We start from the raw sequence: 22,665 nt of genomic DNA, 5'->3' as shown, positions 1-22,665 counted from the left end.
CCACGAAAGCATGAGAGCTTGAATTGCAATCACCAACACCCACACAAACACTGATTCTCAGGCTGAAGAAATGATTCAGTGGTTAAGAGCACTTGCTGCTCTTGCAGAAACCTTAGTTTGGTTCCCTGCACGTACATCTGGCAGCTCAGAGCCACCTGCAACTCCAGTTCCAGGGAACTGATGCCTTTTCTGGCTTCTATGGGCACCAGTATACACAAAGTGCATATACAGAGAAGCAGGCAAACATGTACACATAGACAAAAATAAATGCATTTTTCTGAAGTCACACAAGTCTCTCACACAACTCTCTCTCTCACCTGATCACAAGGGTCTTCAATGGGTAAATCTCTGAATGTGTTTGCATCCTGTTTCAAGGCCATATTCTAGCCATATGCCTTCTATAGAATACAGTCAGTCTCTTAGCATAATGAAATTGTCTTCCTAGGCTATGGCTTCTGCTGACTTCTCAAAAGCCAGATGTTAAAGAGAAATGTTCTCTCAGAATCCTCAGGTACTTGGGGTTCCACCAGTTGATATCCCTCCTCTATTCCTCTTCTCAAGCCAATTTGGGGAGGCACAATGGCTTCTCTGCTTGTAAACTGAAATTTACTGGATTGGCTCAGCTCAGAGGTAACTCCCTCCTGTAGCAAGTAAGCAAGCCTCAGGGTAAAACGGCCTAATTCATGGTTTCATAATAGTAAGACCATTTGGCTATGGGTCTCAAATTGGTCCTCCAATTAGATCACTATAAACAATGGATGTGGAATTTTTATGTCCATCTGCCTCTCCTTTCCAAACAAATTATTCAGAACTCAGGTAGGAAATAGTTACAGTTTGACAGACTTCTCTGAAAACTCTAGATAATAAAATTCCAGTAAACCTGAACACTGGACCCATACTGAGACAGCACTGTACTTTAATATGCCCAAAAGATATATCTGATCACTTGAGAATGTAGCATTGCATAACAACTGTTGGTTTGCACAACAAATTAGACTATAGCATCCCCTTGGGCAGGGAACATGTTCGTTGTCTCGGCACTCCCAGCTTTTCTCATTCAGTTTGTTTAGCAATGGCTGAGTGAATAAAGAAATTGCTTTCAGTGATCATTAGCAGCCCTCAGTCACATTAAGCATCTTTAGATTGCCATCTAAATCACCCCTCTCTAGACACCTGCTCTCTGCTTATTCATTTTAATAAATCACAGGTATCATTCAACACAGTAACATGACAAGTATAATCTTGTGCTCAAATTTGAATTAAGACATCAAAAAGTATCTGAGAGACACTAAAGTTACCCCCCAAAAAAGGGCTAATTTCTCTGTACGTCTAAAACTCATATTTAAAAAAAATGAGACAATCTCAGTGTTGCAATGATATACTGTGAGTATTGTTTTCCACCATCTGGGGAAGTAGCTCAATGACAGAGCACTTGCCTATGCATATACACAAGGTGCACAAGGCTCTGGGTTTGATCTCTAGTGTGTGCACACACAGGTGTTTTCTTTGTTCTGAAATTGGAGGCTGAAAAGATCACATTTAGGAGTTTTGTTGGTCAGTTGACTTCTGTACTTGTAAATGTAGGTAAGTTGTAGGGTTGGAATCTAATTTTCTGGTTTTGAAATACCAGCAAACCCTGCCAGGTGAATTCAGCTCTTTACACAATCCTAGTCACTCATCAAACATACTGGTAGACTCTTCCCTACTCTCCTTTTCATCACTTTGCCCACTTTCCATCTAGTCAGTCCCTTGACCTCTCGAAATCTAAGCCTGATGATGTCACTGCTCACCAACAACCTGCTTAAATTACTTTTAATTACGCTAAAGAAAAAAATTATATTCTAGACTTGAGAGGATCTCACATGGTTCGATACTTTATCCCTCCAGGGCCCTGGGCCCCTGCTTCCCCTCATTCTGAGTTCCACCTTTTCTGGCTCTCGCTCAGGCCCGTAATGGGGCAACCCATCCCCACCACAGCATCTTTGCACTTGCTGTTGTACTTGTTAGAATGCTTCACCATTCTCAAGTCAGGACATCATATGATTCTAAAGAGTACAAAGGGTTATTTTCTCAAAAATGATTTGTCATCTCTTTCCTTTAGCCATTCTAGGATCCCCAATGCAGTTCTCCTAATATTGTATCTTTCTCCCAAAGCAGTTGCTGTTACTTGACTGTTCTGCTAATTTTCGGTATTCCTGAAGACAAAAGTTGGGTTGGGCTTTGCTCACCTTTGCCTATCACCTGGCAAATGCTTATCAAATGTTTGCTGAATGATTCAAAAGACGACTCATGTCTGTGATGGTATTGTGTTCCCCAAAATATTGTGCACCCTAATAAACTTTTCTGGGGTCAGAGAATAGAACAATCATAATATTAAACAGAAGCTAGAAAATGGTGGCACTCACACCTTTAATCCTAGCATTCCAGAGGTAGAAATCCCTCTGGGATCTCTGTGAGTTCAAGGCCACATTGGAAACAGCCAGGCATGGTGACACACACCTTTAATCCCAAGAAGTGAGCCTGTAATCCCAGGGACTGATGGCAGAAAGAGAAAGATATATAAGGTGTGAAGACCAGAAACTAGAAGTATTTGGCTGGTTAAGCTTTTAGGTTTTGAGCAGCACAGTTCAGCTGAGAGCCATTCGGATATGAGGACACAGAGGCTTCCAGTCTGAGGAAACAAGATCAGCTGAGAAGTTGGCCAGGTGAGGTTACCTGTGACTTGTTCTGTCTCTCTGATCTTCCAGCGTTCACCCCAACAACTGGCCTCAGGTTTGATTTTATTGATAAGACCAGTTAAGATTCATGCTACACATGTCTGTTATAATGCCCAAAGAAAGAAGGTTGTTTTCATGATGTCAGTGCAGCAAGCACCAGCCTCCAAAGGCATCACGAATATTTTCAGCAGGAAGCCTCATCTTTGTCTGGCCAGGTGTGGTTTGACTGCATTGATGGAATCTGGAATTTGTTGCTGAGGCAAAGGAAGACATAATAGGATAAGAGATCCCAACTCTACAATCCAGGAAAACAAGAAATCTAAAAGCAGACAAAAGAATCTCTCTCATTACTTACACGGGTTTTAATGAAGTCTTGGAGTAACAGGATGAAAAACTAATGAACCAAGAAGGAAATCTAGAATGCAAAGTAGAGTGTAAGTTGTTTCTTCTTCTGATGACCCTCAGGGAGAGCCTATTGAGGGAAATGCCCTGGGTAATGAGGAAGTGAAGCAAACATGGGATCCAAGGGTGGACAGCCCTTAGGTACTGCCAATCACTGGCCGTGTGCCTGGACAGCATTCTGCCCTGCTCCATGAAGGCTATAAGAATGTCACTAGACACACAGATGAGACACTCCTCACTCCTTCCAGTCACAGGCTATCTAAGGGAAGACTGAGTTCTCTGTGTAGAAATGGAAATGTACAAACCTGGTTTTCTCCTCAAGAAGCTTAGCCTGCTGTTTTGGGTTGTGTCACCAAGGGAGGGCTGTGTAGGAAGTAGGTGTCTGCTGACCCAGCCCTGGAACTAGGCTCCAACAATGATGGTGGCAAAGCAGCCACGCTGTCTGTGTTTTTGTTTGTTTGTTTGCTTGGTTGGTTGGTTTTTTGTTTTGGTTTTTCGAGACAGGGCTTCTCTATGTAGCTTTTCACCTTTCCTGGGACTCACACTATAGCCCAGGCTGGCCTCAAACTCATAGAGATCCTCCTGACTCTGCCTCCCAAGTGCTGGGATTAAAGGCGTGCGCCACCACTGCCCAGCTCTGTCTGTGTTTTAAACCTGTTGAAGTTCAAAGGAGGTAAGTCAGTTCCAGGCCATCAGACCTCTTGGGAGCAGATGTGCTGCTCAGATCTCCTTCCAGAGACAGCGTCCAGCTTTGTTTGACACTGCAGATCCATCATGATGCTTCACACTGGCCACATACCATGCACAGTGCCCAGACAGTCACTGAATAGACAGAGCATATATGATAGAAATCGTTACAGTGAACCAATACAGGTTCTCCTCTAGTCTCAGACTCTCCCAAATAGTTTCCTTTACAAGGGTCAGAGTTGCCCTGGTTTATGTTGCTCTACTTGTCTAGCCCCTGTTTCCTTTTCCTCTCTCTTCTGTAAGAATTTCCCCCCCCCCCCGAATACCTTCTCATGTAACAGTTTTGTTGCCTATTTCTTGAGAAACCCTAAAGCCATCCACCTCTTTAAATTGACCCCCTGAAAATAAAGATGCACTTGGACTACTGAAATACTTTTAAAATAGAGGATTTATTATTCTATGTAGAAGTCACAAAAATCTCTCTGAGTGTGGTCAATGCAACAAGAGAGGAAGAAACTGACAAGACCTGTGTTCCAGAGTAAACAGTGTTACTTTAGAAGATTATTTCAAAGAGCTGTTGACACTGGTTAAACAAGAAACCAAACCCCTGTCTATCAACATTCCTCCTACTGCACACCAAGGTCTTTTGAGGACATGCTTTAAGGAGATAAGATGTTAAAGTAAAACAAACAACTGGATGTGGAAGTCAACCAGATTTTAGCTGGAATTTCATGCATCCATTAATTATCAGTGTTGTCTTTAGCAACAGTAAATATATTAGTAGCCTCTATCTTGAAGGATCATCTTGAAGATAAAATGAAACATTACATGTAAAATTTAATGCATTTGATCATGTTATCTTTTCTCCCCTGGCCCTGCAAAGGCTACTTCTAATTCCCACATCCTTATGACCAGTAGAAAATGGAAGGCAAAGTCAACTCACTGTTTACCCATCCACACTGTACAAGACACCCTCAAGCTGAAAAGCTGACTGAATTCCCTTTTATTCTAAGTATGTTTCTTCAATGCTGTGATCTCAGTGTCTATTATCAGCTTAAAAACCTTCCAAATTCCAACCTTGTTCCCCCTTCCTTCTCCTTACTAGGATATTGAAACTAGAGTCTCTTGGTCTTGTCCCACATCATCCCTGTATCTCCAAGTATCCCGCCAACAGAGGCAACCTGTCTTTCCAGTTGCTGCAGTCTGCATCTTGACTGCCCACCCTCAAAGCTCATGTGTTAAAGGTCCCCAGGCCAATACCAACGGGAGATAGTCTCCAAGGAGAGCCCCTCATTGTGAATAGTCAGGAAGTAAACTCTTCACGGTATGGTCTCCTCTTCCTCTGTTGCTTTGAGGCTGGAGATGAGCAATGTGCTCCACAACGCACTCCCTACCACTGTTACCTGACACGTCCACCAGATTTCCAGGGACACAGATTTGTCTGACCTTGGAAGAGACTCTCCAGAACAATGAACAAAGCAAACCTTTTCTCTATATAAATTAACTACCTCAGTTATTCTCTTGTAGTGACAGAATGATGATTAACACAGACTTAAATTCCTTTTTCTAATTCTACTAATTCCAATCATAACATTTCTGCCTATTTGGTTTATAGCATACATATTAGTCTCTCTATTTCTTGCAATTTTAATAAAATAGATTTCCCTGCTGAACAGTAAGACCTATCATTTGGCACTCAATAAAAGGATCAAAACTATTTTGCTCTGTGAATGATAATGTGTGACTCTGAGGAATCATAAAACTAGTTACTTTCACGTGTCACGTGATACTTGTCTACTACTAACCAGAGGCTTTGATGAGTTGAAGAAAGTGCTTTCAAGTGGAAGAGCTCAGCTAGAATGGAAGCTTTGAGATTCCCAAACAAGGCTCACCACATTAGAAGTTCCTTAGAACTTTCCTACTTCTTTTCCAGCTTTTCTGACCCTTTCCATTTAGTAGATTCTTCTACCACAAGAGGTCACACTTGCATCTACTTTTAATGTTCTGTAAATGCAGACTTAAGGGCTTGCACTCCTTCCTTTGCCTGGAAGAAACTACCTAACCCATGGCTGAACTATCCATCCACTGGTCATCTTGGCCCTGGAACTGAACACACTTTTCCTTGCTGGTACTTCTTTGGAAGCCAGAATGAAGAGTTTCCTATGTTTTCCTCTGAGAAGGTGTGATGAATTCTGGACTCACCTTATGATATAGAGAAAATGCCTCTGTGAAGTCACTGTCCAGATGAACAAGTCAAAACTCAGGCAAGAAGAAGTTAGAAGTCTGCCTTTTCATTTGAGGAGCTGATTTGGAAATTATAAGTTTACTGTCAAAGTAGGAAATGGGATCAAACCGTTTCCATTCCTTCCCTCTGGGGTGGACACAGCATTGAACAAAGCCAGTCAGTTTTATAGAAACAGCCATGAGAATTCTACTGAAAATTAGGGCAGGAAAGTTGCTGCTGGCACACAGGACATGAGTAGAGAATTAGATTGGGGCTTGCTCTGCCAAAGACCCTGAGCTCACTTTTCCCCTTGTTCAATCTTGGGCATGGAGTGGATGATTTCTACAGTAATTCCATGGATAAAATTCTCTTATTTTCTACATTCCTAATAAAAAATTCTAGTTACTTCAGGGCCCTCTGGCAGTATACATAGAGATGACTTCTAGGCTTCAGAGCTGTGCTAAGAATCCCAGCCCTGTCATTTACTACCTGAAGAACTGAGAGGAAAGAGCAAAGCCCAGGAGCCCTTAGCCTCCCCATCTATGAAGCAGGAATGGTAAAGTTCATCTTTCCTAGAATAAGGATTAGTTACAAGTAAAATTATCTTCTGGTTGTTAAACTACTAGTTTAGCTCTATTCTGTTATCTATCAATTGTCTATTAATCTACAGTTATCATTATCTACATAGTTATCTATGCAGCTGTTCCCACCCCACTTATTTCTGTTTATGCTAGCTAGGGTGAGTGAACTCTTTTCCCTGACACAAATGGCAAAACAAAATACTCCTGACATTAGCCAAACTCTTTCCCTGCCAAAGTTCGAATAAAATCTTTGAAGAAAACAACACCCACAGCAGTTCTCAAACTTCAAGACCCATAAAATTTAAACATCTCATAAAGAAACAATATTAATGTTTCTGTAGGAATAATCATATTCAATGGGCAACTTGCTAATTTTATTTCCCATGGATCCTTCAGTGAATCCTCATTAGAGTCTTGCTGCATTTATTTATTTCTTACTATAATATAAAAGACCTCTCATTACCTTGCCCTAACCACAAATCTAGCCTTGTCTGATACAATAAGCTTTGCACAGCCATTCTGTTTCCTAACTGCTGTTTGCTTTCTAAGCCAAACAGAAAGACAAATACCACATGTTCTCACTTATGTGCAATCTAATCAACCAAACGCAAAGAAACAAGAGGTGGAATGGAGCTTCCAGAGCCCAGGGAAGGGAGGATCCGAGTAATGACAATTAAAGGACACAAAAACTCACTTGGGCAGAAAGAATATATATGAAATTTTCTATCTATTGTAAAACTCAATAAACACAGCAAATAGCCTAGTGATTGTGTGCTTAATTATTAAGATAGTAAATTTCAAATGTTCTCAACACAAAAATCATTAAATATCTGACATCCATGATAGGTTAATTAGCTTGATTTAATCATTTTTTCTTATATTAAAATACTGTACCATCACTTTGTACCCCATAATATATGCAACTATGTTGTCAATGTGTAAGAAGAAAATGTGAATTAAAACTACAAAGAAATAGCATTACAGTTTCAATAGAGCATACTAGAATCAAAATGAATAAGAATGTCAACTGTTAAAGATGTAGAGGAGAATTATCCTAAGTCCTACTGTGGAAACACTTAATGTGCAGCTACTCTAGACATCAGTAACTTCCACAAAAAGCTAGGCACATGTTTACCCAGTAACTCCACTCAAACTTATCCACTCAACAGAAATGAAAGTGTATGTCCGCAAATGGCATTCAAAGCAAATACTCAGAGTAGAATTATTCAAAACAGCCAAAACATTGGAGAAATGCATCATTCATCAGTGAATGGATAAACAAAGGAAATTAAAACCATGCAATGCAGTGCTCTCTGCAATGAATTATGGTGCATGTATAGCATAAGTAAACCAAAAACATAACAAATGAAAGATATCAGACTACAAATACAAGGTGTCATATGACTGCATTTATTCCTTTAAAAGAATCTAGAAAAGGCAAAACTATAAAAAAAAAAAAATAAATGCAAGAGTTGTGTGAGATCGGGAGCTGAGGGCTAGATGACAGACAGGCACAAAAGAGCTCCATGGGAGGTGAGGGAAGTGTTTTAAAGCCGGCTTGTGATGACTGCTGCATAGATTTACTTTAAATTACCAGACCATACACTTACATTGGGTGAATTTAATGGTCTGTAAGTTATACTACAATAAAACTGAAAAGTTTACAGTCTCAAGGTTAGAATTGCCATTCAAAGACTATCCCCAGTAAAACTGAGCCTTTCTCAAGCAGAATTAATCACACTTGGTGGCTTGAAAGAAAATGTTCCCCCCAGGCTCTTATGTTTCCCAGTTGATGGAACTGTTGAGAAATGATTAGGAAGTATGACCTTGTTGGAAGAGATATGTCACTGGGGGTGGGCTTTGAGGTTTCAAAGAACTCACATTATTCCCAGCATACCCTCTCTGACTCCTACTTGTGGTTAAGATGGGCAATCTCAACTGCTGTTCCAGCTGCCTACTTTTATGCCACCATTATAGACTGTAACCATCTACAGCCATAAGCCCAATTAAACTTCTTCTTTTATAAGTTACCTTAGGCATAGTATCTTACCACAGCACTAGAAAAGTAACTAAGACACCACACCTAAACAGGACACCCCAGGACCCTCTCATTGTTGTTCTTCTTATTTCCATTGTGCTAATACGGTGTGCAGCACCTCATATACTAGTTGTCCATCTTCCTCCTATTAACATGTACAATCAGTCAAGATCCACAGCACTATTTTTTGTAAGACAAATGCATACTTATATTCAATGAATAAAAGCTGACTTCAAATGAAATGTCTGATTAGGGTGACTACAGAGTCGAAGTGGCACACCCACTACTTAGTCTATGCTTCATGCTTCCTTAGTAGCTCACTGTGAACTCTTAGAGATGGGAACACGGTCTTAAAATTTGTGTCTTCTGGTACTGATCACATAAATCTATTTCTGTGCTTTTCATCACATAGATCTAAAAAATCTTCCCCTCACTCAGGATTGCTAGTAATGAGATTCACAAGACTAAATGTCATCTGATTCATTTATTTGAGGGAAAAAAAAGTCCAGAAACAAACTATAGAGATAGAAAGCCGGGTTCGTGAGAGCCATCCACCAGTTAGTTGAAGACCAGATTGGAGCTGGAAAGAATACGGAACAGCCATCTTCCCATCTTAAGAACCTCAAAATATAGAAACCAAAATATGTATGAATGCACATATTAACTATGAAGAGGAAATCCAGGTTTTTAATTCCTTATCATGTCAAATATACAAAATTTGATTCTCATTCAAAATTCTCCAAAAAAACTGAATGAATTATCAATTTCCTAAACTTTGCCTTAGAACTTTCCTACTCACATGCTTCCAAACATCTCTGATCTGGTTAGTATTTTTAAAAAGAATTCATAGAATTTCATTATCACAGACTTGAGTCATACCCCAAAATGATTTTTCAATTGAGAGGAATAAGTCTGTGCTATACTAATTAAATGTTCTAACTTGCTTTTTTGTTTTTGTGACAAAATGCTGACCAAAATTATCTTGGGGAGAAAAGGATTTATTTCAGCTGACAAGTTACAGTTCATCATCATGGGATGCCAGGGCAGAACTCAAGGCAGAAACCTGGAGGCAGGAATTTAAAAAGGCAGAAATTTATGGAAGAATGCTACCAGTGGGCATTTCTGGCTAACTGCCATTCTTAAATAGCCCAAACCCACCTACCCAGAGATAACACTACCCACAGTGAGCTGAGCACTCCCACATTAATCATAAATCAAGAAAATGCCCCCACAGACAACCTGAGAGGCTAATCTGATAGAGGTGATTCCTTAGTTTAGGTTCTCTCTCCCCCAGGCTGGTTAAGTTGACAACTGAGGCAAATTATGCTATTGAGTAAGACTAACTTTAGTACTATAACAGAATACTATTTATTTCAGTACTATAGTGAAGTAGTACTTATTTTAGTGTTACTTAGAATTTGGTATTTCTCAGGATGTAAATGTTTAACTTGATTTAGCAGTGACTATTAAGTAATATTATATATGAATCTTGTGTAGGATTGTGAAGAGGTTAATATGAAGTAGAAAAATGAATTCCCAAAGAATCCCATAAGATTTTTCAAAAGCACATTTGCAAATTCTTCTTCCTTTGTTCTTTTTCAAATGGCGAATAAATAATATTTGATTGAAATTGTTGGGACTTGAGCTCATCTTTAGTCAATATTCCTATGTAATCATATTATAATGTGTGTAAATCTTATTTGCACACATACACATTTCTACACACATAGTCTTTTATGAACAGGAGGCGGGGACATCTCTCTTAAGGCCATGGTATTCCAGGATAACAGCAACAGGGAATAGCTGGTCCCCTACAGACAGTTCTGTAGAAATACTTACATTGAAGTCGTACAACACGCCAAAGTTGGCTGCAGATGCCTCTTCAGCTCTTGGGACTGTTTTCCTAGGTAAGCTGCCATATGGTAAACCCCAGAGGTACTAGTTGAAGCAAAAAGAGCAGTTAACAATTGGACGCAAAATCTGAGCTACACATGTGATCACAAATGGTTTCACTTAAAAACACTTCTGAAAGCTTTTCATTTGGACTCTGTGGTCTCCATGTGGGGTCTCGTTTCCTGGGAATCCACTAAATCCAGAATTAAAAACAAAGGAAGTAAAGCCCCTACATCCTGAGTTCACTGGATAAATCTCAAAGCAGGCCAACCACAGTCACCAAGAGGCTTGCTGAGAAGCCCTGTTCTCATCACCACCATGATAGTAGCCATATTTAGAAGAGGAGAGGTAGTCTTGGGGGTGCCACCATGTTCATCAAAATGGTACTACCCTCAGTTTCATATGAGAGCTCCCCTTTGGAGAGGAGATGGAAGGAGAGTTCACTGGAAGGAACTAAAGCATCAGAAAAACCAACCATGCAATCAGTCAGAGGGCATCTTACTGAGAGCAAACACATACTTATTACAGCAGCACCTGCGCCGTCTCCATCTGAATCTGTGCTGTGGACTAAGGAGAGAAGCATTGTAATAGAGAACAGCACCGGGAGCAGTAGATTAGGAATAAGGCAAGAATAGGCTCATAGGAAGGATTCATAAAGCATCCTCCATCCCCACAACTTGCCAAGCAAAAGCTGCTTCATATGTGAAATGAACTCCTGAGGGAGTTAGTAAGCACAGTTTAAAACCTGTGTGCAGAGGCTGACCAGCCAAAGGCTAGGACTTAGCCCCTGCTGATTCCTTTTGTTGGAAGGGCATGATCTTCTGAAACTGCAGCCTTTGGCTGTGTTGGCTTCCTGAACTGAACGGAATAGGAAGTTCTTTCTCCATACACAGCTTCGCTCCAAAGTTGAGAGGCACAGAGAACAAAGGTAAGTGAGGTATTGGGCCTGCAGAGAGACATGTAAGTCTGGGACAAAAGGCCACATGCCTCAGAACAATGCTAGGTGGAGCTGCTGGGTAAAGGCAGCTATGAAATATGGCCATGTGGTTGGGAGATGATTAGCTCTGGTCTCTGGTGTCTCTGCACAGTTAACACACAGGGAGCTCATCCTCTTTTGTTCCTATTTAGGAGTTAGAAATCATCACCCAGGAACATTCAGGAGTTAGAAATCATCACCCAGGAAACAAGACATGCTTCAGTATCTAACGCACGTGCACGCGCACGCGCGCACACACACACACACATGTGAACAGGTATCCAAAGGCAGGACAGTCTCAGCTCATCACTGGGCCTGTGCACTGCACTTTACAGAATCTTGTAGAGTTCAAAGGAATTAACAACAGCCTTTCATTTCCTCCATACAGAGCTAGCACAGCATGTGAGGAAAAGACTCCAGCTCTACCTGTTTCTGAAGCCAAGGAGAGTAGCAGTAGGCAGAGATGGAGTGCAGAGTTTCAGGTTTCCTTAGATAGAGGAGCAAAAATAAAGTATGGCTTCATTTGAAATGGGTGAAATACACACACATTTGGCTACACTGCCTGAAACTCTTAACTTGGGCAAGAATCTCTTCCCACTGTCTCCTCAGCCAGACTTAGAAGCCCCAGAATTGTCACAGGAATTATAAAACTAGTTGACTAAAATGCAAAATCTGGGTGATAAAAGAAGCATGGGTCCTAGACCCAGGCCATCTTACCAAAAATACTAAATAACATAGCTATCTTTACTAAGTACCCTAATATCTAATGTGGGTGTTTGGGGCTATTTCAAATGGGAGTGGAAAATCTCTACAATCTCCTCATGAATTTGTGAGGCTCAGTATATGAAACATGAAAGTACTTTGCTCTGTGGGGAGCTGGCATCTCTTTAGCGCTGTCAGGCCATATTATTCTGCTGACAAGAAGGTTTCTGACAAATGTAGGAGAACCCACTGACTACACTGGGAGCATAAAATGTCATTCAAACACCCAGTTTCGACCACTGACAATGTCACATTGAACAAATTGGTTTTACTAGTACCAGAAGAGATTCTTTGTAGATTCAACAAACTCACACCCAGCTTTTGAAGCATAAGCACCCCAAGACATCTGAGCTGCTTCATGGGGTGAAGCCAGCAAGCACAGTGGTGGTCTGGTTTCCACTCAGTTTTCCCCATATCAACTGAGGGGTTTGTTTTTTTCTTAGTCTGAGCCCTCTACGTTTCTGATTTTGACCTTAAAACACTCCATGGTCACTGACCCCATCAACTGTGTGCATGAGACAAGTCAAACTTTATTTTAGGAAAATGCTGCTAGTGTGGTGTTCCTCCAGTTTAGAAAAGCTAGAACTTCTGGTTGTGAGAAGAACAACTTGGAAAGCAAATTTGGCAAAATAAATACAGCTCAGTAGGCATCCCGTTGACCGGTAGTGCTTAACATTGGGGCAAAAAACAATGTGATTCTGAGTAAAGATATGATTTTTCCTACCTAAAGTGCACACTGAGACACAAACACAGCATGTTATATGTAACTTCATGAGAATCACATACCCTTGGAGCAAGGATTGGGACCTTTGGGTATAGGTACTATTTTGAAGGTTAAGCTTATTGTAAATCTCATCACTTAAGAAATGACCATAGCTAGTCATGCTACTCTAAAAGGGGGGAGGAGAGAAGGGGAACAATCACTTAAAACTTTTTTTTCAGTGTCTCTTACAAGCTGGAAATCAGAGCTTACCTCTGGTAGCATGATGAGGCTGAATGTCAGGATAAAGAGTACCATGTTGACACCATACATCCACCTCAGGAACAAGAAGTATGAGGCCACTGATGAGCCAAACTGACCTATTACAAAAACAGTTAAAAGGCTGAAGGAAAGCAAAACAATAAGACAAAAGCAGTAGCTGTATCTCAGTGGCCCTCCAAAGCAGCTCCTAGCACCCACATCAGGCAACTCACAATTACCTATTACATCAGCTCCAGGGAATCAGAAATCCTCTTCTGGCCAATCAAGAACCTGTACATACGTGCACACATACCCCCAACACACACGCACACAAATAAAAATTAAATTAAAAAATGGAAGTACATCTGCTAACTGACATGCATTGGACCATTTCGTATTGGCAATCTCTCCTCTCCTTTCTCTTGGAGAGAACATTTCAATGGCATGGCAGTATTCCCTAGGGAGCAGAATGAATAAGCTTTACAAAATGTCACTGTAAAATGCAACCTATGCCTCCAGGGTCCATCCAAGGGAGAGCTTCCTTTAGTTTAGCAGTCAAGCAGCTACAAACACCACCTACAGTGTGTGCTTTAGTCCCTGAGCTCAGTGAGTAGACACATAGAAAACAGTAGCTCTAGTTCCCTGCCTGATGTTGGGGACAATCATAGTGACGGCAGCACTCTTTTCTTTTGACAAATGATAAACACACCCTTCTCAAAAACCATTGACTGTACCCTCATGGGTGGTTCTAAGACCATCTGGTGCTGTTTCTCATCACTGCTGGCATTTTACAGAGATAGTGCAGATGCTGAAAGTCACACCACACATCTTAAGCGTCTTCTGGCAGAATTTTTCTTCAATGCAGAGCACAGTATCACAGGTGGTGTGGCTGCTCTGAGAGTGTTGTTTCCGTGAGGCGTAGGCACAGCAAATAGACTATCTGTACCCAAACATATAGGAAGATTATAGAAAGGGTATGTGAGTGAGAATTACAGTCAGACAGGTCCTACAGGGCGGGTATTGAAAGGAGTTGCTTTAGATCAGTTTATCTAAGAAGGTGTTAGAGAAGATGATACTGGAGCAGACATCAGAGGCAGCAACATGCCAAGCTGCAAAATTCTGAGACAGGCAAGAGCTTTGAGCAGCCAAACCAAACTAAAGCCTGTGTGACTGGAGTCTAATGGAGGAAAGAGACAGTAGAAGACACAGTTGAAGGGGGGCATGCTGGGTAGGGTGCCCTAAAGCAATAGTAGTATTTTGTTTGAAAAGTGATAAAGGGTAATGGGAACTGTTAAGTAGTGGGACTGGAGGTCAGACATGTAAATATCTTTTCAAAACCGAATTTGAGCTTTGGGGTCTCCAATAGACAGCAAGAGGCAAACTTCTGTCAACTCATACCTGCTCTGGAGAAAGGCAGAGACCTGTCTGATTCTCACTGACTAAGAAGAACATAAATGCAGAATCAGAAAACATCTTCTTAAAGCTGATATTAGTGAAGTAAAAATAAGAATTCCAGGCTGGAGAGATGGCTCAGTGGTTAAGAACACTGGCTGCTCTTCAAAAGGACCTGAGTTCAATTCCCAGTACCCACGTGGTGGCTCACAAACCATCTCTAATTCCAGTTCTAGAGGATCTTACATCCCTTTCTGACCTCCTTGGGCACCAGGCAGACATGGAGTACACAGACATGCATGCAGGCAAAATACTCACACACACACACACACACACACACACACACACACACACACACACACACACACCACACAAACACACAAGATTAAAAATTGAAAAAGAAAACCCACAGGAACTCTAAAACTCGGGATGAGATGTGGTAGGATCTAGAAGAGCCCAGGTTTTTTTTCGTGATCACTTAAGGCCCAGTATCTAGATTCTTGTTTCCCTAGTCTTACTGATTGTGGCTTTCAGTCATCCAAGGGAATCAGGGCCCAGCCTCAGCAACCTGTGCCAGTCCCGTTGATTCTTTTTATTGAGCAGATTCCCCCATAGTGAAGCCATGTTCTTTTTTAGTCCTCTGGCTTTGAAACCTTCCTATTAGAGAAGGCTTCCTACAGGTAAGGGGAGGCCCCACCAGAACAATTGCAGCCTCTGCTTGCCAATCTCACATCCACAATACTTCTCATTGTGAGGAACAGTCTATTCTTCAGTTAACAGTTCACTTATTCCCACAATAGAAAAGCAGGTTTATTTGTTTTGTTTTGTTTTTTTGCTTTTTTTAGAAAATTGAAAAGAGGTCAATCTCTAAACAGGTGTTTAGGAAGGGATCAATGATTTTGATGTCCAAGAACATGTGTTCACATTCATAAGACAGCTCAGACTCATGGCACATTGTATCTGGGTTATCTGTGAACTAACCTGCCAAGATACTGCAGGCACATATACTGGCCTGCCTGCAGAACACTAAAGCAGACCTGACTCCCCCGCCCGCCCCCCACCTCCAGACATCTGATCATCTACCTGCCTCCTGGTGATTTCATACCACTGCATAGCTCTTATCTCTGTTCTCTGGTAACAGCTACCAGAGGGCTGCTCAGTCAAGCTCACTAATCGTGTTTTATTGAAGCAGTCCTCACTTACTGAAGGAGAACAAGCAATTGCATATTGACAGCTGGTTTAAGGCTTTCTGTACAAACACATGGGGGACCCCCTGATGTAGACACCGGAGCACAGAGCAAGGCATCTCCTGTTCTCCCTCCCTCCATTTCTTCCTCCCTCCTCCTTTCTCCCTTCCCCGTTCATTACTTTTTTCCCCTCTTCCCATCTGTCCTAACTTCCATCCTTCCTTCCTTCCTTCCCATCCTGCTTGTTCTTATTAAGTGTTTCTCAGCTGGTTGCCACCATGGCCCTGACTCTCAGTTCTCATACACAACCACAGGCAAATGAGCTCCTTGGGAATAGATTTTACAATACTTAAATGCAAAAGCAAAATGCATAGTTGAGAAATCATCCGCTCCTCCAACACAAAGATCCACATTATGGATAAAACATATTTTAAGATAAAATTTCCAAACTAAAATTTGAAAGTAGCGCCACAACTCTTTCATTTGAAGGTGAATCCCCCCCCTCCCCACACCCCCTCCCCCCCCCGCCGATGTTTTGAGACAGGGTTTCTCTGTGTAGTTTTTTTTTTTTTTTGTTTTTTTTTTTTTGGTTTTTCGAGACAGGGTTTCTCTGTGTAGCTTTGCGCCTTTCCTGGAACTCACTTGGTAGCCCAGGCTGGCCTCAAACTCACAGAGATCCTCCTGGCTCTGCCTCCCGAGTGCTAGGATTAAAGGCGTGCGCCACCAACGCCCGGCTCTGTGTAGTTTTGGAAGGTGAATTCTTTACAAAATTCTAAGTATAAAGAAAATGAACTTCACTAAAACTTACTCTATCAAAATTAGAGTGAGTTTAGAAAAGATTCAGACATAGTCAGAGGGACTGGGATGGAGTTGGAAGATTTCCTGTGTCCTGCCTAGCCCACAGTCAGGAAAAATCTCTCACCTGCTGTACTGCAGCCACTTATAAAATAATCATCCAGAGGCTTAATATTATTTATAACTGCTTGGCCATTAGCTCAGGCTTATTACTGACTAGCTCTTACACTTAATTTAACCCATAATTCTTATCTATGTTTAGCCACGTGGGTTGGTACCTTTTCTTAGTTCTGCCTTGACATCTTGCTTCCTCTGTGTCTGGCTGGTGACTCCTGACTCAGCCTTCCTCTTCCCAGAATTCCCCTTGACTGCTTATTCCCACCTATACTTCCTGCCTGGCTACTGGCCAACCAGCATTTTATTTATCAAACAATCAGAGCAACACACATTCACAGCATACAGAACGACATTCCACAGCACTGGGGGACCCAGAAGGCCGTTTTCCATCCATATTCAGCCTACAGGAGGTGAAGATGAAATAGCAAGCAAGACAGAGGCACTACAGCTGATGCTGTGAGACAACTGGTGGCATCCAAGCACCAGGATATCTTTTCCTGTCTCAACACAAAAAGGAGGAAACAATTGTCTCTCGATATATAATTCTAGATGTGATGTAATACTGAAGGTTGCTGGCATTTGCTAAAGAGAAAACTTTTATTTATACTGTGTAGCTACAAGAGTGTAAGTGAAAAATAGTCGTGTCCATCAGAATAATGATCTTGCGTCCCTCAATGGACAGCCAGTCAGGTATACTAAGAACTTTACCAATACCCACTTTAGGTGCCACTAGATTCTGATGGGGTTAAGTTCGATTACTCTCACAAAAGCTGAAACAGAGAAATTGAGTGAAGCAGGGTTGATTAATTATAACTGAAATGTAATGAATCTGTGCTTTGGGTCTCTATTTGATCTCAGTATACGAGCCTGTTTACTCAGCCAGTCCCTGTGAGATGGGAACATGGGTAATTAGTAATAAGCCTGGCTTCTTAGGCAGTCCTCATCTATAAGTCTTTGGCTCCAAATCTAGATCTCTCTGAATCATGATGTGATGGCTCCTCAAGCAGAACTATAGTTAAATTATTTGTAATATAATATGTAAAATAATTGTGGAATGAACATACATATCTGAAAGAATATCTATAAATAATTTCTGAAGCTAAGGCTATTCAAATTCACAATTTGGTCTGCACCCATAAATAGCTAATGCTTTTTATTTTTTTAAATGCAACTGATAAATGCTGCTTCCATAGTACATTATAAATGCGTTAAAACTCTTTCATGTGTTTTAAAGTGAAAATTAAGTACATGCATATTCTTGTCATGAATTTTCTTGTGTTCCTTTTAAATTAAAGATTAAGGCTTCACCTCTCCCTCTGGTTATTTATTATTAAGGAATGTAATTTGTAGACTGTCATCATACATAATTTTCTCTTGAACAGATGGATAATAACACACACACACACACACACACACACACACACACACACACACACACACTTCTGAATGAGAAAGGTCAAGTAAATGACTGGCTTTATGAGTACTATGTAAATACCACCATTCAACTAGAATATGAAGCAGTATTTTTTCAAATAAGTCTAGGGGTAGAAAACTAAGTGATACAATTACTTTGTGTTTCCTGGAGTTCATGCAAAAAGGCAGAAAGGGGCCCAAAGCCAGGGCAAGGAAGAAAAAGGCTGAGTGAGGAGATGCCAGCCCGCCGTCCAGGGAACAGCATGTAATGGCACACAGGTAAAGCCATGAAAAACATAGTGACATAGAGATTAACAGAAATGGGCTGAGTTTAAGTGTAAGAGCTAGTCAGTAGTAAGCCTGAGCTAATGGCTGAGCAGTTTTAATTAATAAAAGCTTCTGTGTATTTACTTGGGTCTAGGCGGTTGCAGACCAGGCAGAACACAGGAAAACTTCTGGCTACAATGTACCTATAGGGTAGTAGGAGGTTTAGACTCTGTGCTTTGGGTTGCCTATGTGAAGCTATTTCTTGTCTGGGAAACAAAGCTACCACGGCATATTTTTTAATGCTATAATCAATCCAGGACTCTGTAAATTGGAGGTCATGACCCCAGGGTCACATAACTGAAGTGTGATCATGAATAATTTGTCAACAATAAAAGGCTTATGAATACATGGTGACCAAAACTTCACTCAGAATCAAATACATAATGAACCCACAGTGCCGGTGCCAGTGCTGGCCTGTGTTGCACAGTATGACTTTATAGCAGTGTTGGTTCTGAACACATTTTCCCACCATGAATACCATCAGGCCAACACTGCCAGTGAGCATTGCCTGAGATGCCTGCATCAGATCTGAGAAGTGAGACAGAAAACTTCTGGTTTTAGAGAAACATAATCATTTAGTTATGTAAAACAAAGACTTTCTACGTTCTCCTACCATAACTGCCCAACATGTAAATTAGTACATATTTATATTGAATTGTGTTGGAATACTTGATGTTAGGAATTTCTATTTCAGTTACTAACTTGAACTGTATAAAAAAATTATTGAATGAATTCTGGCTCCGGATTAGGACAGAATTTCTGACAATTTTTTTTAAATGGCCCTAAATATACTTTTGCCATTATGTACTACATATTTATACAAAGCAGCATTTTCGGTGTTGATGATTGTAAGATCAAATTATCAATCAGCTCTGAAAAATGTTGATACTCTATGTTCTGCAATACCAATTATTTAGCTGAGATTTAATTATGTAAGTATAATGCACATCCATCTTAGTAGTATAAAGTTTGTTTTCATCTTTTATATGTAAAAGTATGTGTAACAAAGAAGTATTTTAAAACAATTTCTTAAGCCAAGTGTGGTGGTATGCACCTTTAATCCCTGCACTCAGAAGGCAGAGGCAGGTGGATCTCTGTTTGTTCAAGGCCAGCCTGGTCTACAGAGCAAGTTCAAAGACAGTCAGGACTACACAGAAAAAAACCTGTCTCAAAATACCAAAACAGAAATTTTTTTCTTTATTATTTATTTTCAGTAAGCGTTTGATTTGTATAGCTATTTTACATACCTATGTACCAGGGACATGGACAAAATGGGATTACCAATAGAAAAAATTTAGGAAGCCCTACTCTAATCCACTATGAAATAAAAGTTGACTTTGATTCTGAGAGAGGTTTATAATCTCCATTTGAAAGATATTCAGCTTTTTTATGTATGGCTTTAACAGTAATGTCAGCATCTTGGTGGGTATAGATAATACTTGGTTCAGTTTCTTTCAGCAATGCCAATGACAGCAAGCCTGCAGCTGTAGGTACTGACTTTCTTAAAGGCTGTCCTGTAAAAGCCCTCTCTACTCTCCCAGAATATAGAACATCACTTCGTCCTCTGAGGCTAGAATTATCAGATCAGTTCCTTAAATTAGAAAACTTTGAGAGTCACCAGGGGAGTATCTGGCCCATGCTAATGAAGCCATCCAGGTTCCCCTGTAATCAAGATGGTAATGGCTTGAAGTTCAGACTCTGACTTGAGTTTTTCCCTCGATTCTGCCAATTGCTGGCCAAGCTTTGCAGAAACTCGGTGGAGGCTGGTCACTTGAAACTCCATTACAGCCTCATTTAAAAAGTATTTTATTAGAATACATTTAAAGATTGACCAGAGAGTGGAGGCAATTGTTGGGAGTGGCATGATACTACTGCCTTATGTGGTGTATGTCACTTACCATAATCCACACCAAATTAATTATTCTCTGATTTATATTTTATGTGTCTTCTCCTCTCAACCACCCACAATATAAGACATGCAGAACTAAGTCAGTAAAGGGAGTTTAGCTTGTCTTTGTCAGTATCAACGGTGCTTAAAAAAATACCTAACACACAGTGGACTTGCATTGAGCGTTTCTGAAATCATTAATAAAGGCCAAGATCTCTCTGAAGATAACATGAGATATATATTAAAAATGGTCCTAATATTCAAAGCAATAAAATAATGTGTCTGAAGCTTCTGTATAATTAAACTGTCGTTTCTTTCAGAGAAAAGCATTTATGTTACTTTTATAATGAAACATATTTTATAAACTGGGAATATATTTAGTCGACTTTATTCTAAAAAATGAGAATATAATTAAATAGGTAAATAGTAAAGATCTGTTTTTCATTTCAATTTTGCAACAATTTTTACTCAAAAGCATAAATTATTTTATATGTCACTACACATCTAAGACCTAGTATAAATTATACATTGTGTATTGTTTGGCTGGAAATGACTTTGTATAACAACTAACCAAACCTGAAAAATTCATATGAAGCCTTGGATACAGTAATATAGGACCAGAGATGAAAAGGATCATCCAAAGTGTACAGATGGCAGAGACAAGGTGGCCTTAACCTTTAGAGAACTGATTCCTTGTCACATTGCCTTTTATTTTCCATTCAGTTCGGCTTCAAAGACCATCCTAGAAATATATTTTTTCTGGCCTGCCAGAGTAATTCCTATGAGATTGTGAGTTCACTCAACAGCTCTGAGAATACAGTCCTTCATATTTCATGAATTCTACCTCAGACCATAATCTGAAAATATGTGGTGTGCTTATGACTATGATTAGTATGCTGGAATATCACAGAATAGACATATGTAATGAAATAACTTCCTCAGAGTAAACACCTGAGAAGTGAAAACAAATTCTCCAAATACAATAAATGTCAGTGGATTCTGCTGCACTCATCCTCCACTGACCTGGCAGAGGTGTGAATCGTGCATGAAAAGAAGAAGCTTCTAGAATCTTGCTCAACGTGAAAAGCTACAAGGGCTGAAACTAGGCAGACTTTCTCTCCTAGCTCTACTGCAACTGCCCTCAAACACTACTATGCTATAGAGGAAGAAAATATACACCCCACAGGCACACTGAAGATCAGGTGAAGTGATGCTGGTAGAGTGTTGGGCCCATGGCGACGTTGGGTAAGTCACAGTTAAGGTGCTGGCTGGTAGGAGGCCAGTTCTTCAAAGCTGAGGAAAAGGCTCAGTCCCAGTGAATAAATAACACACTAAGACAAACAACAAATTATACATGGAAAGGGAAATAGTCCACACGTGGTTAACTGACCCACTTACCTGCTTCAAATTTACTGGAAGAGGAAGGAACATAGCTGACGGAAGGATGAGTAGCTCTCGTCACGTCTATGACACTCCTGATAGTATGAGTAGCTCTCATCATATCTATGACACTCCTGATAGCTAGTAATGTGCGCGAGCCTTGTGTGTGTGTGTGTGTGTGTGTGTGTGTGTGTGTGTGTGTGTGTGTGTGTGCGTATATGTGTAAATAATTCATATATACAATTTTCTTCAATAAAATAATTCTACTTTTGTTTATAAAACACAAATTAACATGTCATTGCTACAGAACAGGCTGGAACCTACCATGTCCTAGTGTGTTTTAAAAAAGAAATAATTTGTTACCGTATGTTTCCTACCTATCTATACCAATAACAAGTTTTTCAGAACGCATCTCACACCTGATCAAGAAGTGCAGTAAAGCCCAGAGGACTTAAATGACTTGCGGAAAGGTGCACAGACAATCTTTGGCAGAGTTAGGACTAACCCAAAGTTCTTTCCATGTTAATTGATCAAGGTTTTTCTTTAAAGGTGTTTTCTAATGTTTAAATTACATTAAACTTTTATCTCATGTGTGTTGATGTCATGATGCACATGTAGGGGTCAAAGGACACCTTACAAAGCTTGTTTCCTCCTCATTGCCAGTCCTGAGGACTGAACTCAGGTCATCAGGCACAGTGGTACTTGCCCTCTCAGCCATCTTGCTGGCCCTCGATCAAGATCTTAATGCTCCATATGTCTGTTCTTTGGGGCTGGTTAGATATTTCAGCTGTGCCACTGAAACCTAAGGATTCCATAATATCTCTTTTTTTCTCATGTTCATGAAATGCCTATTAATACCTAATGTGATATGGACCTCTGGAAAATATATCTGCAATTTTATTCAATGCATATTTATTGAGTGCCA

At 40.4% G+C, this 22,665-nt stretch overlaps 1 protein-coding gene across 1 annotated transcript in view; it reads right to left on the bottom strand.

The window, feature by feature from the left end:
• The window catches only part of Tmc1 (transmembrane channel like 1), a 125,170-nt gene that overhangs the window by 54,548 nt on the left and 47,957 nt on the right, over positions 1–22,665 (bottom strand). The window contains exons 7-8 of the mRNA XM_052714364.1: positions 13,254–13,360; positions 10,489–10,587 (exon numbers count right to left, since the gene is read on the bottom strand). Coding sequence (XP_052570324.1) covers positions 10,489–10,587; positions 13,254–13,360 — 206 coding nt within the window. The remainder of the gene's footprint in view (positions 1–10,488; positions 10,588–13,253; positions 13,361–22,665) is intronic.

The sequence above is a fragment of the Peromyscus californicus genome, unplaced genomic scaffold (assembly GCF_007827085.1).
Source record: "Peromyscus californicus insignis strain IS unplaced genomic scaffold, ASM782708v3 Scaffold_4__1_contigs__length_199733344, whole genome shotgun sequence".
In the NCBI taxonomy this organism is placed as follows: domain Eukaryota; kingdom Metazoa; phylum Chordata; class Mammalia; order Rodentia; family Cricetidae; genus Peromyscus; species Peromyscus californicus.
This window is presented reverse-complemented; position numbering and strand designations above follow the sequence as displayed.